This window comes from Azolla caroliniana, unplaced genomic scaffold, assembly GCF_043228905.1.
Source record: "Azolla caroliniana isolate FFs.n. ecotype wild unplaced genomic scaffold, voAzoCaro1.0.p SCAF_22, whole genome shotgun sequence".
Classification (NCBI taxonomy): Eukaryota; Viridiplantae; Streptophyta; class Polypodiopsida; order Salviniales; family Salviniaceae; genus Azolla; species Azolla caroliniana.
This window is the reverse complement of record NW_028230457.1, coordinates 11,288,457-11,305,896: the sequence shown is the minus strand read 5'-3', so window position 1 is coordinate 11,305,896 and position 17,440 is coordinate 11,288,457. Positions and strand designations below refer to the sequence as shown.

The following is a 17,440-nucleotide window of genomic DNA, read 5'->3' as shown; positions in this document are numbered from 1 at the left end:
TTGGGAACGGTCTTACTTTTTAAAAAGGCGTTTATGTTGAAGTTTATACCCTCTTTGAACATCTAATTGGTAATCAAATAACATATACATGAATTCCAAAAACATGAGTTTGAATTTCACAAATCTGCGCACAACACATTGTATTGCATTGCTTCTTATTCCAAATGTATTCATATATCTTGACTTAATATGTTTGTTTGTTTGTATGTATGCACATACACATGGATGTGCATGCCTCTATATGAACTCAATGTGAAATTGATTACATTGATTTTAGTGAGATCCGAAAACCTATTATACAATATTCTCATTTGAAGATTGTGATGACAAGTAGCAGCATTTTGTGAAATGAGGGAGTGTCATCTTGTAAAGAAGTAATTTTGTGAGGAAGATGGAGACACTACATGATAATAACTCAACTTGGTTATTCATGGAAGCAATTAAAGATCCATTCATTCATACATGCTTCAGCACTCTATAACGACTCATCTAAAAAATTACTCATGGTCAACTGTATTTCATGAATACTGAACACCTATTGGAGTGATAATTGCATTTTTACATCAAACCCTACCATCCAAGAACCCAATGGCATAAATGTGCATAATGTGTGAAAGCTTTTGACCAACAAAACTAAATAAAGTTGCGTGTAAAGTGAAATGTAGAAGGTTGAAAAAATTGCTTGACCACACAATTAGGGAGCTTTAGGGCACTACCCTTTTGGGGGTTATATTCGTCTCCGGAGAAAAGATAACAGCTTCAATTCCAAAGTTATGAATTTTCATGTTCCCCCACCTTTATCATTTGGGGCTACCAAAGAGGGTTCACAAAATCTCCTAACTAAGTTTGCATAGAAAGAGAGAACAAATTTTTTTTGGTAAACAAGGAATCTAGAGCACATGAACCATAGAGAACTCCACAACATTCATTCTGTGAAGCCAAGGAAGAAAATAAACATACTGCCACCTACAAGTTGTACTAACCAAGCTCTGCCTCTTGTTACACATGTTTTCCTTCAGGACTTCAAAAACAATTAAGCATATCCTGTCTCTCTCTCCCTCCTCTAATGTTCTTTTGAGTTGCAACCTATGTCGCTTAAAACTTATTTCCTTCCCAACTTTCTAGTAATAGCTAGTTCCTTCTATAGTGTTCTTAAGTAGCAACCTATGCCCATTTAAAAACTTCTTTTAGTAACAGTTAGTTTCTTCTGGACTTCTGAAGACAATAAAACTTCATTTCCCACTCTCTTCAAGTCCTCATAAGGTGTAAGATATGTTAAACTTTTCAGGATCTCATAGTTACCACCAAGTCATACATCAGTCACAAGATGAACATATGAATGAACACACCAAGCACACAAAAAAAGCACATTCGCAAAGGCAATTCATTACCACTTCATTAACCATACTCAGATTGTAAATACAGCTGAATGTCCCAAGTGCATTTGCAATATTACAAATAGGATGCTCAAGCTTTGCCGCACGAATGTCTTCAAGGAAAACTGACATCATACATGAAAACTCAATTTCTCAACAAGATATTCTTGTTGTTACTATCAGTCAAAATTTATGGCAACTGTATTCTGCCAATCTTAATCACCCTATATATATATATATATATGAATCCTTCCAATAAGGATCTAAAAATATTACTAATATTATTTGAAAATCAATTGCATTACAAAGAATGCAAGGAGATTACAAATTTTACATGATCTGATCCCTCTGCCGAACCCTCTATTGGACCTATCTATACTAGTATCGTCTCCCTCTATTTCCACCACCACCACGACCAAAACGATGCGGTGGACCATTTCCTCGGCCTCCACTCCTGTGTAAGTAGAAGATCATTCTCTTTAAGCAACGATTCCATTTATTTCAACATCCACCAACATGTAATGGATTGAACAAAAACTAAATAAACCAAAGCATTCACAAACATCACAATAGTTTCAAGATTTATGATGCAAAGGCTCCAAAATGCATCAGAAGCTCAAAACAAAGAATAGATGGTAGATTCAACTCACCCTCGTCCAAACCCGCTGCGTTCTGCTCTAATTTGGAGTTCTGGAAGACTCTCAGGCTGGCTTATTTTAATGCCATCCTGAGATCCATCAGCTGAGATCCAAATCCAAAAATGTTAATATCCAAAATAACAATTCATTTCAAAGAACAAGTACAATCAACATTAACAAAATTGACATAAAAAATTAAATACACGTGGTTTCACAATACTTCATCAAGCCATAGGATGCATGGCATGTGAGATAGTGAATGTAGGTGATATGTATGAAAGGATGGCTAGAGACATATGTGAAAGTGTAAGATCTGCAGAAATGTCCGTACATACAGATAGTTCTGGAAGACTCTCAGGCTGGCTTATTTTAATGCCATCCTGAGATCCATCAGCTGAGATCCAAATCCAAAAATGTTAATATCCAAAATAACAATTCATTTCAAAGAACAAGTACAATCAACATTAACAAAATTGACATAAAAAATTAAATACACGTGGTTTCACAATACTTCATCAAGCCATAGGATGCATGGCATGTGAGATAGTGAATGTAGGTGATATGTATGAAAGGATGGCTAGAGACATATGTGAAAGTGTAAGATCTGCAGAAATGTCCGTACATACACATAGTTAAAAACCATACCTGCAAGAAATGTCTTTAGCAAATCGGATGGAACATCAAAAACCGCACCCAAGCCATCCGCTGTTATTGACATCCCTTTTACCTTTTCCACAGTGTCTTCGGGAAGAAGTCTTTTCAAGCAATTGAATGCATAGCTGCGTGCATGAAATGTTTCCCATTATGAAAAATGTGACTTCTAAACCATATAATAGTTTCAATCAAATATTTTGTGAAGAAGTAATGACAGTGTATGTGGCATACGTTGCTGTATAGAATGGTTTCCCAGACTTGAGCATTAGGGTAGCAAAATCTGTATTACTGGTCAATAACGATCTTTTCTTCACGTCAGTATGGCCCTGAAAATTCCAAGAGAAAACTCATTGATTACATTGCACATAGATTTGTGATGTAACATATCAAATATGACTTACGTATGTAGACTCACCCCAATCCTCGCAAGCGCTTTGGCCAAGAGCTCTACAGCAGAGAGATCACTACTCTGTAAAAGTTCTTCTGCTGCAGGTTTAAATATAGGGAGTACACTGGAGACGTATAATAAAAACGTTAGAATTGTTATGATTAAAAATGTAAACACTTAGACTTGACTCAACTTGCAATTTACAAATAAAGAAGATGAAGAGTAAAACTCACCTGTCTGAAACCTCAATCAACTTCTCGATAGCATTTGCACAAGATGACTTAGCAAGGTCTGCAGGACATGGTGCAGATATTCTCTCGAATTTAAATCCAGCCTTGCGCTCAATGTTGGGTATCATATACTCCTTGGATCGATCATAAAAGAGTACAGAGATACCAGTTTTACCTGTCATTGACACACAAAGAAACATTTAAAACTTCCTGCTCATATTTCAAAAAAATTCTTCTACTTGACTGTTATGCAGCTCATGATGTTGACATAGCCAAGCAAAGAACTCAAACTTATGCCATGAACATTACCCGCTCTTCCTGTTCGGCCAGAACGATGAATATAAGTCTCGACATCCCTTGGCGGCTCACACTGTGATGCAAGAGAGACACTCAATTTAGCTGAAGTTTGTATTTCTCATCATCTTTGAGAACAGATAGAACAATCTATAAAACTTTACCTGAATTACTAGCTGCACATCATTAATGTCCAAACCACGAGCAGCCACATCAGTTGCTACAAGAACAGAAAACTTTCCAGAGCGAAATCCAGCAAGAGTGACCTAATCGTAATCAAACAGTTGCTTAGAAGACACAAAAGCTGAACTTAAAACATTTGGAAAGAGCCATAAGAGGATAAATTATATCACCTCACGCTGTGCTTGTGCAATGTCTCCATGAAGTGCACGAGACACATTAGGTAATAACCCTGCTAGTTCAGAAGCTTCATGTTTGGTCTCTGTAAAAACAATCGTTCGACCACCGCTGGAGAAATATTACAATGTCAGTAAACTCATACAGAACATAGATCCACTCACTCAACTCTAACAAGTGTTTTCTAAGGGAATAATCTCCACCACTTTACAGAGATAGAACACACCTGCCGTAGCATGTTATCACATCTGGAATAAGCTGAAACCTAGCTCCTCTCATGCATGGAAGTAGGAGGTGCTGCACACTTGAACTAGCTTTCATTTTCTCATCTCCCACCAAATCTACCACCTCTTTTGACTCTTTTAAGAACCTTGATGCAATCTGATAAAACACACAGAAAAATACTTAACAAGGTGATGAAAGAAAATATACAGGAGAATCCCTCAGGTGTTGTTCAAACTTAACTTTTTCACTAAATGAGCCATATTATTTACAAAAGAAATTATAAAAAAATCCCTAAGCTATAGATCAAACTTACTTTTCTAGCCCTAAGCTATCGTAACATAATATAGATTATAAAGAAATACCCTAGGCTATCATTCAAGCTTACTTTTTTCACCCAATCGGGCATCGTTGCACTAAATAATAATGTTTGAACAGCAGAGGTAGCCTCCCCATAACCTGTTATATCGTAAAAACAAAGAGCTCATGAATATTCATAATTCAAGAATTAGAATAATATCTTTGTATACCAAAAACCAAAAACAAGAGAACCTCGAACTTAAACATGTTCATGGAAAACTTTGTTACAATAAGCCACGCATGAGAGGATTGTGCCCACATCATAATGAAGGGATAGCTGTAGTTCATAATTTATAACCAGCCTTAAAATGTAGTTTATTCATTTGAACATTATCGAAGGAAGGACAAGGTTTCATTATTCAGTACAAATGTTTCTGGTATAGAATCATACGAAAAAAAAAACTTACCAAGGATTGTCTCTACATCATCAACAAAGCCCATGTTAAGCATTTCATCGGCCTCATCAAGCACTCGAAATTTCAAAGATTTCAAATTCAAGCTCCCCCTCTCTAAGTGATCCTTTAAAAGAAAGAAGAGTTTTCAGAAAAATAATTTATATATGATTCTTGATCCTTGTATAGACAATTAATTAAACACAAAATCACCTTGACACGACCAGGCGTGCCCACCACAACATCTACTCCTCTACGCATTGCACTTTGTTGTGGCCCATATGGTGCACCACCATATACACAAACTGTGCTCAGACCAAAGGCACTTCCATAGTACTCAAAATCAGCATGCACCTAAAACAATTCACGCGTGGTAGAGAACTATTAATGCCAAAACTGAGTATATATTATTCACACCAACAAAGAGACACCATTCTCACCTGTTTAGCAAGCTCTCGTGTTGGCACAAGCACAACAACACTAGGAGCTCTACCATACTGTTTGTTTGTAGACCTGAAGCTCTCATTTAAGCTTAATGATTCAAGGATAGGAAGCACAAACGCCAACGTTTTGCCCTGTAAAATCCCGTAGTGTCAGGTCCAACAGATTAGCATATTTTCTAAAAGAGCAAAACTACACAATGAGATCTTTACATTCAGAAATGGATTATGCTACCAGTACCTATATACGTGTCAAAGTACCAAATACGGCTGCATAAAATATCTAGTCCGCACCACAATTAATAATAAAGCACTCCCATTTGCATGAGGCAATTAACAGAAAATCTGTTTTAAGTAGTTTTGCCAACTTATGGTAAACGAATAAAAGAAAACTTTCAAAACCACTGGCATGTATGTAGAAGTAGTTCAATAAAAGGTAACAATTTTGAATCCTTCTTTATAAGCAACTGCGGAACATCACCCCTATCAATTCTACATGCGATTTGCCAATGCATGATATGCCTAGTGCACAATGTGAAAGCATTGCCTTCATATCTCCATTAGAAACTACAAGTCCAAAGAATCATGTAAATTGATGGTATAGTAGTAGAGATTAGTTGTTTCTTCGATATCAGTGCACATACAGTAAGCTAATGATTTTCTCCTCAACAAATCACTGAAATGATAGCATAGTCCTATAAACAGGTCTCCAAAATTAATCACTTAAAAGATCACATAGCCCTATAAAATGCAATGCTCACACACCTTAAATGTAAAATGCTCATGTCAAGTGATTAATATGCAAGAATATAACCTCAATTTAAGAAACGTTGTATGTAGGTATTCACATTGATTAGCTAAAAGTTATTCTTTTCTGCATATGCGTGTTGATATACATAAATGAAACAATATCACCAAAGGTGGAGTACGTTCATATCTATTGAATGTGAATGACTTCACAATGTAGATCTATTATGAATGTTCAGAAACTGGGATTATAGAGATGGAAAAAAAAACTAAACACACCTGTCCAGTCCGAGCTCGGCCGACAAGATCTTTCCCTTCAAATATGCCATCAAAGGTGAGAGCTTGAATTGCAAAGAGAGCCTCAATTCCTTTAGCTTTGAGCTTTAGCTTCAATGGCTCTGAGACTCTGAAATTGCAAACAGAATACGGATTCAGAATCTCGCTCCCTTCTTCACCCTCGCTCTGGGCGACCTCAGCCTTCTTCACCACGGAAGTTTTCTTCGCTTCTCTGGCAGAAACAGGCGAATCTTCAGCTTTCCTTTTCAAGCTTTTCTCTTTCTTCTCCTTGTTCTTAGGTGTTTCTTCTTCCACATCGCTCTCTGATGAATCCTGTCTCGTTTCAGATTTTTCTTTCTTTGCCTTCTTCTCTTTCTTCTTCTTCTTCTTCACTTCTTGCTCATCGCTCCCGTCTGAATCATCAGACTTATCCTTCTTTAGATTCTTCTTCTTCGTCTTCTTCTCGCTCATCGGCGAAATGTCAATCTGCACGGGTGAAGATAATTCAACGCCATTTTCTTCTTCCTGCTGTTGCTTCTTCTTCTTCTTCTTGATTTGCTTGAGGTCCAGGGAAGGCGATGTATGAAGGTTGGAGAGATCGTCAGAAGAAGCCTTCATCTGCTTCACTGTCTCGGGTCCAGGCATATCGAGGTCTTGCTTGAAACAGGGGGATCTTAAGCAAGAAGGAGCGTTCCAGACAAGAGAGCGAGACAGAGAGAGACAGAGACAGAGGTGTGTCTATATCACTTGACTGACTGACAGACAGACAGACAGACAGACAGACTGTCGGAAACCCTAAACCTACAGACTGTCGGAAACCCTAAACCCAATTCTGAGAGAAGGGGTTTCTGACAGAAGGAGGAGAGGAGAAACGTGAAGAAGAAAGATGATAATATTCTGCTGCTCAAACCCTAAACCATCTACATACATACATACATACATACATACATACATACATACATACATACATACATACATACATGAACATACATACATACATACCTACATACATACATACATCACATACCTACATACATACATACATACATCACATACCTACATATATACATACATCACATACCTACATACATACATACATCACATACCTACATACATACATACATCACATACCTACATATATACATACATCACATACCTACATATATACATACATACATACATCACATACATACATACATACATGCATCATATACATACATACATACAACATACATACATACATACAATGCATCCATATATCACATGCACACTAAATGAGTGAGAGTGAATGAATGTGTGTGTGTGTAAGAGAGAGAGAGAGAGAGAGAGAGAAATCATTTGGTTTCGAACATCTGACATCAACATACAACTCGTGATGACCCCTTGAATGCTTGCCCGCCCATTCTGCTAGAGAAGTCCAGATCGGGTGCCAAATCGAGTCTGCTCCTCCCCTCGCTGCCTGAACAAACTCCCCATTGTTTCAGAGTCAAGAAACTTGCTCACACACACACACATTATGTTTATGTACACCCTAGCTTTGCGACAATTAACAATCGGCAACGGTTCGGTTCGGTTCGGTTTGAGAGGGTCCAAACCGAACCATTTAAAAATTTTGAAACCTAAACCGAAATGAACCGTGAAACTGTTAAACCGAACCGTTAACCCTTTTTCAATCTGTTAAACCGTAAAAACCACAGTTTCGTGGTTCGGTTTCGATTTTCAACATAGGTCAAATTTTTAATTTTTAAAAATTTATAATATTTCATTTTTTAAAACTTTTAAAATTTTTAAGATGTTTTTTTTTTTTTTTTTTTTTTTTTTAAAGAAGATATCTTGTCATTAGTATAAACAAATTACAAGATTTTAAACCTCTATGTAATCGGCGAGGGAAACAACCATTTCGGTGGCTGAAAATGCCAATAAGGAGTAGTGTACCTGGATGTCACAAATGGAGTAGCTGTCCAGATAATAAGAAACTCATGTCGTTGAGCAATTTTAGCATCAGAATCTCCCACTATACCATCCCATTGACCCTTCAAAGCATGAACTATCTCTAACCAAATATTTGAAATCACTTCAGCAGGTGGTGTTTTCAGATTATGGAAAACGAGAGAACACCGAGCTTTCCAAATGTGATAGACAGTGGTACTACTCAATATCTCCCATATTGGCTGAACTTCCTTCCTTACTCCTGAAAACTGTAATGACATCAGTGATAATGTACGAACACTTCCATTTTTAGTGTAAAACCCATGGTCCATAGATTCGATACCATAATGGAACACATCACGGGCAAGTGATGTCCAAACGACCATGCCCCAAGTGAGAACCAACGGGGGAAAATAATTAGCGAAAATTCTAAGGATCCGTTGCCATATCTGTTGAGAATCAATGCATTCCCATAAACAATGTTTTTGAGTTTCCGTTTGTAAATGACATCGAGTACAACATGAAGACACTCCCATCCTATGCAACCATGTGCCAACCGGCAACGCCTTGTGTACAACTAACCACTGTACATGTAATATTTTGTGTTGCTGTTTTCTTGCCCATAAGATAGCCCAGAATTTTGCAAGGAATTGGGGAGTAATACCTTGTTGATTCCAATATTGAGATGCAGCTGGTACCACATCACGTGTATCTGAAAGTACATGTCTTCCCAACTGTACAGAATATTGGAAGAAATTGAACTTGTTACCCGTGTAAGGATCTGTCCAATGATAGTCAATTGGGTCCCAATCTAATCTGAATACCGGTCTTTTAGCTAACACCCACAGCTTCCAATGTGTCCTTATTTCCTCTATCATTGGATCAATATACCATTTACAATCGGCATATCCAATTATCCTTATCTTGTGCTCAATGGCATAGGGGTAATCTATCACCATTTCCCCGGACTGAGACAATTGATTTGTTTCATCCACCTCAAACAACCGGTATGTCTTATCATTTGAATAACCCTTAACAGCCAAGAGTACTTCCAATCTTGAAAAAACCCCAATCCATCTATGGTTAGTGTTATTGGGTGGTATGGGTTGTCTACTCATAGCTTCTTGAATTTGTTGGTACATTATATGTCCGCCATGCATATTACGTAAGATTTCTTTTTGTTCTTCCAACGATCGCGATAAAAATTCTTTCCAAGTCTGAACTGTTTTCGCGGGACCTTCTGTCATTTTTCCCCACGATAACCATTGTCTAGAACCCAACACAAAACCATCTGATGTTGTAAACAACGGGTTCCAAACTATCTTTTGTCTGAGATACTCAAGATAATGTTTGGGGTTCGGTTTATTGCGAAGCAAACCAGGTAGTACTTGTTTCCATGCTGCAAATAATGTCCTAATAAATTTGTCTTCCCATCTAGTGGCTGAAGGTACTCGGAAATTTTCCCTAAATATCCAATTCACATCCTTCGACCAGGGAGCACCTAAGCGAGGAAAGCAATCTGAGCAACGGTCAAGCAATAATACTTTCCATATCTCTTGCCCCGGCATAAATCCTCTAACGAGCAACTTACTTAACAATGCTCTTGATTGGTCCACTGGATCAATAATACCTAATCCTCCTTTAGAGCGAGGTAAGGTAATAACATCCCATTTCACTTTGGACCGAGCATTGCCTTCTGTTTTACCGGACCACAAGAAGTTACGAACCAATCTACGTATTTTCAGAATACATGACTTGGAGAATATCCAACATGACAAAACATACCATGTTGAAGCCAATAAAACCTGATTAGCCACTACAATCCGACCAGCAAAAGATAGCTTGGCTGAACTCCATAACAACAACTTTTTCCGCAGTGACAATAGGAGGGGTGCCACTTGATTTTCCATTGAAAGATCAATACCTATCGTACACCCTAAGTATCGAACTGGACAACCTGATGGTATCCATCGAAATTGCGGGTGTGGACTCCATAGAGGAGGCTCTACATCCCCCACCCAAAATGCAAAGGACTTGTTCCAATTAACTAGTGCACCCGAAGCCTTACAAAATGTGGATATGGCCAATTCTGTTTTCTGCAGATTTTCCAAATCACCTTTTAAATATAGGGCAGTGTCATCTGCAAATTCAGCGTCCCTTACTTCTATATGTGAGAATGGGATGCGTATTCCGCGTATACCAATATCACCAGCATTCAAAAAGGAAATCATTGCCTCAGCAAAAAACAGAAACAAGAAAGGAGCTAAAGGACAACCCTGTCGAACTGATCGAGAAATAGTAAACAAAGGTCCATAATTCCCAACCAGTAAGACTCTGCTTTGTGCCGAATTATATAATGAAGAAATACCTTTTATCCATTCTTTCGAGAAACCAAAACGAGCCAGTACACCTTGTAAAAATTCCCAGTCAACACGGTCATAAGCTTTCTCAAAATCAAGCATAACAATGGCCAACTCTTGATTAGATTTGGCTGCCAAGGCAGCAGATTCCCAAAATGTATACACATTATCCAATATGCTCCTTTCCTGAATAAATCCTGTTTGCGACGGATGTATAACTATAGGCATTATAGTACCAAGTCTTATACTAAGCGCTTTAGCTAGGATTTTATACGCCGTATTCAGTAATGTAATTGGGCGCCATTTCTTGATGTCCAATGAAGGACCTTCTGATTTAGGGATAAGGTAAATTATTCCTTCTGTAAAATGTGAAGGCATAGTGCCCTCTCGAAGAATTTGTTGGAATGCTGTACATAAATCTGATTTAAACAAGTCCCAATATTTAATGAAAAATGATGGGGTTAATCCATCCATACTTGGACAACTATTCTTAGGCAAAGCTTGGAGTGCTTCACTCAATTCCTCATGAGTAAGAACGTCTTGAAGACCGACATTCATACCCTGTGTTATTCTTGAACTCATTTTATTCCATACACAAGACCGACTTATTAAATCCTCATCGGAGAATGAAATAGCTGATAGTAGGCTGGAATAGTATCGTGTGGCTATTTCTCTCATCACTTTAGGGTCAGATGAGATGGTCCCATTCTCATCTTGTAGTTGTTTGATTGAAACCGCATTATGATTGGGTCTCATTGCATGAAAAAATTCAGCTGTACATTTATCACCCATTTGGGTCCAATTAGATGCCCTATTATGGTATTGAAATTCTGCACGCTTTTCTAATAGTACAGCAAGTTCTTGTTTTGCTGACCCAATTTTCTCAGCAATCCAAGTACAGTGTGGATAACGTTCTTGTAATCGTTGTAGAGAAACAAGAGAAGTACGAGACCGTTTCTCCTTTTCTTGGATCATAGAGAACCTCTCCTTAGATTTACCCCTAAAAAATTCTGAAATACATCGTAAGCCATTAGCTACCCGCACCGCCATTGATTCCTGTACAACATCCTTTTGTGACCATAATTGAGCCACTTGTAAGGAAAAGCTATTGTCTAACAGCAGATTTTCAGGAATCTTCATATTGGAGAATTCTTTAAGGTTTTGGGTTGATATTGAAAGAATCACTGGAGCATGATCAGAGAAGGTAGTCCCTGGCATTATATGTATTGTACCAGTTGCTGAAATAAATTTGCCAGATACATAGAATCTATCCAATCGAGCTAAGTTAGTACCATTTACACGTCTATCTGATCTTGAAAATAAAAGAGAGGTATTTGTATGAACCATCGAAGGAGCATGCCAAGCATCTAAAATTTGTAAGGAGAACACCAATTGTTCCCACATTGCTAATTCATGGCCATGTATCGTAGTTGAGCTACCTCCCATTCTATCAATGGGGTCCTCAAGCATATTGAAGTCACCAGCGATACACCAATGATCAAGGGGAGGCAGATGCTCTAATAAGTCTTTCCAAAATTGTTGCCTAGCAGAAGCAGTATTAGGAGCATATATATTCAAGAGTCCCCATATAATCTCCCCCTCTTGCATAATAACATATTGAGCCCTTCCAAGAATGATCACTTGTTTTTGTATAATGGATGGAATCCACCTCTGAGAAATAGCCATACAAACCCCACCACGGACTTCCGTGTTGCCTATCGCGGGGGACCAAAACATGTCCCAATTTCCAGATAAAATAGAACCATACCGAGAAATTCTAAAAGTATTTAAATGATGTTCTTGTATTAAAAGAAAGTCGAGGGATCCACCCACTATGCATTTGTTAATTTCTTGACGGAGACGATACTTGTATCGTCTATATAGGGGGCCCCCTAACCCCTGAACATTCCATGACATCACTCGCATTTAAGGGAACTTAGGTTGCTGTGATGCCATTTTCATGTTTCTCGCTAACGGCTCAAGATTGGCCTCACTACCATCTTGTTCACCACTTTTCGATTGTAAAGGTATCGTATCGCGTACCATTCTATAATGATGATGAGCTTTAGCCAATATTTGACCTTCCGATAGTCCATCTTCATGGATATAGGTATATCCACAATTTGGAAGGATCTCAGCATCTAAGGATACCACCACTTGCCTTCGCCCCATCACATCAGACACTGGCAAGAGTTGTATAGTTGCTGCCTCTAGTCCCCTTAATAATACTTCCCCAAAATTGTCACAATTAACATATTTTGCGAAGTGTAGTGTTTGTTGTCTAATAACCAATCTAACATCCGCTGCCACCCATGTTTGTTTATCATATCCACAAAAAGGGAAAGAAAATCCTACAAAAGATTGCATAGTCTTGAAAAGAACATGAACACGTATTGATGCACTGCCATTATCAACTATGTCTCCCAAAAATTTCAAAAACTCAAACCCATATGTGGCATTCCATCGATTGATTGCAAAATCACTAGTACTTTCTACTTGAGAATTTATCGGGATTGTGCGAATGAAGTTTGCATTTAACCCTCTCAAGCTAGACGAACGTTTTGTAGATCTGTGAAGGTTTCGCGATACATTACTCAAGTTCAAATGTTGTTTACTTGATTCCATTGTTTTGCTCTGAGTGGCCATAACAAGATTATTAACTGATTCAGTCCCTTGTCTATTAGGAGTAGATTGTTCAGAAACATTACTAATTTGGCATATCTGAACATCATTTTGAGACAAAGAGTTATCTAGTTCCTGTATGGCATCATAACGGCCTATACTTACGTGAGCACCCTTAGATTCAATGCATTTATTGGGTATTGAGTGCCGTTTTTCAATTGGTTTCCATATCTCATCCTCGAATGTTTGGATATTTTTCCCTTTTTCATCCTTGGATGGCTGAACATTGTTCCCCTTTCCTCTTCCTCCACCTAAATGAGATTGTTGCTTCTTATCCAGATTAACATGGTTAACGTCTGTATACACGTTATTTGTACCATTCTGGGGTCTAACCCCGTTCTTCTTTTTTGGGCAATCTTTCAAAACATGGCCTTGCTGTTTACAATAAAAGCATTGTCCAGGCATACCTATATACTCCAATTTTTGCATGAATGTCGAGTTCCCGGTAAGCGATGGTAAAAGTACCTGAGTAGGTAAATTTTCTATTGAGGAAACTAGTATTCGAATTGATGGGTATCCCGTTAATTTCATTCCTATTGTCTCCTCTCGAGGAGGAAGAATCGTGCCGATTCTTGCTGCAATTGATGGGAGTACAGCCATGTATTCCTTAGGGATTCTCGGGAAAACCACGGAAATCGGGGTCAAACGATGCCCCGAATTCAACATTTCGACGGGATCAAAGCCCGGTTTCCACGGCATAAAACAAGCTATTGCATTTCGAATGTTAATCGTATTTGCATTCAACATTACCACAACGGATTCAGCGGTATCCAATTCTAAATGATAGAAAGCATGTCCAAGAAATTGCACATCGACGATTTTTCCGATCCTATGTTGGAAAGCCGCTTGTAGGAGATCTCTCAAATCTCCTCTATTTGGCCTTAAACCTATAATCCTACACACTATTGAGTAGGAATGTAGACGACTTACCTCTCTTTTCAATATCTCTTCTTCTTCCGGTGTGAAGACGACAGTGAAGGCCGACCGTGGAGGAGTTGTCGGGGGCGCTGCGTGAGAGTTCCCCTGGTGTACCGTGTCAGCCATCGCTTCCTCTTCGTCTACAGTGATCTGCGCAACATTCTCTTCATCCTTCGTTTTTCCATATCTTCAATCCCCTTCTCTGTTTCTGTTTCTGTTTCTGTTTTTTGGTCTGCTCCTGCTGCTCACTGTCGCGTTACATCAGCATGTGTTTCTGTCTATCATTCATGTTGTTCGTACTCACAGTGCAAAAGACTGTTCCTAAAATTTTTAAGATGTTCCTAAAATGTGAGAATAATGTCTAAAAATGAAAAGACTGTTTAAAAACAATTTTTTAATTTTTTACAATTTTTTAAAATAAAAAAAAAACCGTTAAACCGCGGTTTTTATATACATTGTTCTTAGCTTATATACATTCTTAATTAGAATTGAAAAGCTTAGGCATGCTTAGCATGTGTTTAGGCTATGATTAGCTACATAGGCATTTTCTAGTCACCATGTTCACACACTACTTATTAATTTTACACTAACATTGCCATGGCTCAATGGTGAGAGTGGAATTTGAACCCATGTGCTCATGGACTAGAACCCTACACTTTGTATACGTTAGTTGTGATTTTACACTAACATTGTCATGCATCAATGAGAAGGGTGGGATTTGAACCCATGCCCTTTCTATCGAATATGGCCATTACTGTTCCTTCAGACTGTCTAGGTTTATGACATCTTTGTAAATATGTCAAAGGGCAATTGCCCTAGCCCATTTAGTATATAACGGGCTTTGTAACCTAGTTCATAAGGTTGGTTGTTGCTATTGCTAGAGAGTTGTCACCTCCATTGTTGTAACTATTCTAAATAAAATCGTTACATAGTGTGCTTCTCTATCTATCTCTCTCACATTATGTTTTGAGATCTTGTTCTCACTTGCACACTTGGTGATCTTCATAGCAAGGTGTTATTTATGTTTCCTCACTAACGGCCTTAGTTGGCAATATCTGGTATCAGAACGGAGGTTCTTCAACTCACTGCCAACCGTCATCAGCCTTCGACAACATTCTCGCTTCGTCTCTCTTGAAGAACTTGAGTTCAAGATCCCATCTCTTTGACAACATTCTTGCTTCGTCTATCCTGAAGAACTTGAAGATTCACACTCTACTTCACTAGATCACTGTTAAGGTAAGACAATTAGTTGTACCTTGCTTTTGTGATTGGAGCCGTTAGGAGTGGAATCTCCATCAAATCGCCCTTCGAGATCACGCTTTACCAGGTTAGACACAATCTATTTGCTTGTGGTAACATCTCAAAGTAGATCCAACTCCATGGAACAACCCCGATTCGTGCTTCATTCAGCTGAACGACATTTGGGAGGACTAGACGGCTCTGTCCTTGTCATTGTTGAAGTCACCTAAAGTAGGATCAACCTAAATAATCGGCACATAATCTATGATCAGTATCTTGAAAGTGACATTCCAAATCGAATCGGCAACTTACTGAAGCTAATGGGAAGGTTGAGCGTGGACATGGACCTATAGTAAAAGCTTTGGTGAAAGCTTGTGATGGCAAGACAGCTAGTTGGCCTCATCTGTTACCGTATGCACTATGGGTTGACCGCACTACTCACATTTCCATGATTGGCTTTATGCCATCAGAATTGATATTTGGTCAAAAGCCAATTATGATAGTAGAGTAATCAGTATTTTCATGGGTTGCCTTGCCATGGGAAGATGAAATGAGTCGAGAATATTTGCTTTCTCTCAGAATAAGACAACTAGAAAGAAGGGATGAAGATGTTCAAATAACTATAGAAAGGATGAAACAATGTCGACTATGGAACAAAGAAAGATTTGATAAAACTCATCGCCTTCGACCAAGAAAGCTCCAAGAAGATGATTGGGTCATAGTATACGATAACAACTTGGATAACCAACATAGTACTTCTCGTAAGTTCGCCAAAAGATGGTTCAGACCATATGTCATTAGACAAGTCAATAAAAATGCAACTTATTTCCTAACAAAAATGGATGGAGTTGCTTTAAGGTTGCTAATTAAAGGAAAGTGAATTAAGCTATTCAAGAAAAGGGAAGATCAAAGCGCTAATTGTTGGCATAAAAGGCCGACTCCTTCCACTTTGTATCCTAGCGTGAACTCGTCCAAAGAGTTAGGGCTTAGTATATAAGCGATAACCTAACGTTGTAAGAAATAGCTTCTTGATCATCTTGTACAATGAGTTTCTAAAAGAAAAAGAGAACATAATAAAGCTTCCATCAAAGCTTAAACCATGTCCATCATTTGTTTGTTCTCTTGCCTTCCTTCAGTGTTGTTTTCTAAGTAAGAGAAGACAGGTCCTCATACGTTTCAGCGAACATCTATATCGTCACTAATTTCCTCAACAAAGATGACATCCATGAACCTGAAGAAGGAGATGTTCGTTGGCGCATGCTGGAGGATGCGCAGGTCTAGAGGGGGAGGATGTCGTGACATTTTCATGCCACGATGAGAAAATAACCTCTACCAAATTATATGAACTAATTCAAAGCTTTGTAAATGGTTATTTAGCTAAGCGATAGCTAATAACTTGATAAGAACATTCACCATAGGATGATAATAGATAGTAAAATCTCTGATAAAACATAATATCGAGTAAAATATTTTAAAGCTAAATACCTATTATCAACACACTTGTTATTATCACTATCAACTATTAGAGCTATTAAAGCTATTAAAGCTATTAAAACTATTAGAGTTATTTAAGCTATTAAAGCTATTAGAGCTATTAAAACTATTAGAGCTATTGAAGCTATTACCCACTTATTAAGCTAAATACTTATTCAAAGTACATTTTTATCAAGTATTTTAGCTATTAAAGCTATTACCCAATAATGTAGGTGTCTCTTATGCATGGGTGACACTTCGCACTCATGCATCCACCTTTCTAATACATTGGGTAACACTTGTCATTCATGCACCCACTTTTTCATGCATGGGTGACACTTGGCACTCATGCACCCACCTTCCTCACGTATAAAAAGGGGAAGAGTAAACTTATCAAGGGGGGAATAACGATAGATGTCGAATGCTATTGTAAAACCAGATAGACAAGATATACTATTGTAATCA

The 17,440-nt window shown here is 38.1% G+C and overlaps 1 protein-coding gene across 2 annotated transcripts; it reads right to left on the bottom strand.

Moving 5' to 3' along the window:
* Positions 1–1,370: 1,370 nt before the first annotated feature.
* LOC147849993 (DEAD-box ATP-dependent RNA helicase 7-like) lies at positions 1,371–7,177 on the bottom strand. Of its 2 annotated transcripts, XM_087337049.1 has the most exons (15): positions 6,378–7,166; positions 5,352–5,486; positions 5,125–5,265; positions 4,927–5,038; positions 4,548–4,618; positions 4,164–4,318; positions 3,934–4,048; positions 3,745–3,846; positions 3,596–3,656; positions 3,290–3,461; positions 3,084–3,180; positions 2,900–2,994; positions 2,660–2,793; positions 2,027–2,117; positions 1,371–1,830 (listed from the first exon to the last, which is right to left on the bottom strand). In XM_087337049.1, the coding sequence occupies exons 1-15, from the start codon at positions 7,017–7,019 to the stop codon at positions 1,755–1,757; spliced, it is 2,199 nt and encodes a 732-aa protein (XP_087193175.1). In that variant the 5' UTR covers positions 7,020–7,166; the 3' UTR covers positions 1,371–1,754. The 2 variants fall into 2 exon arrangements, with proteins under 2 accessions (XP_087193175.1, XP_087193174.1); XM_087337048.1 differs by lacking the exons at positions 1,371–1,830; positions 2,027–2,117 and adding an exon at positions 2,224–2,408 and having other exon boundaries at positions 6,378–7,177.
* Positions 7,178–17,440: the final 10,263 nt, after the last annotated feature.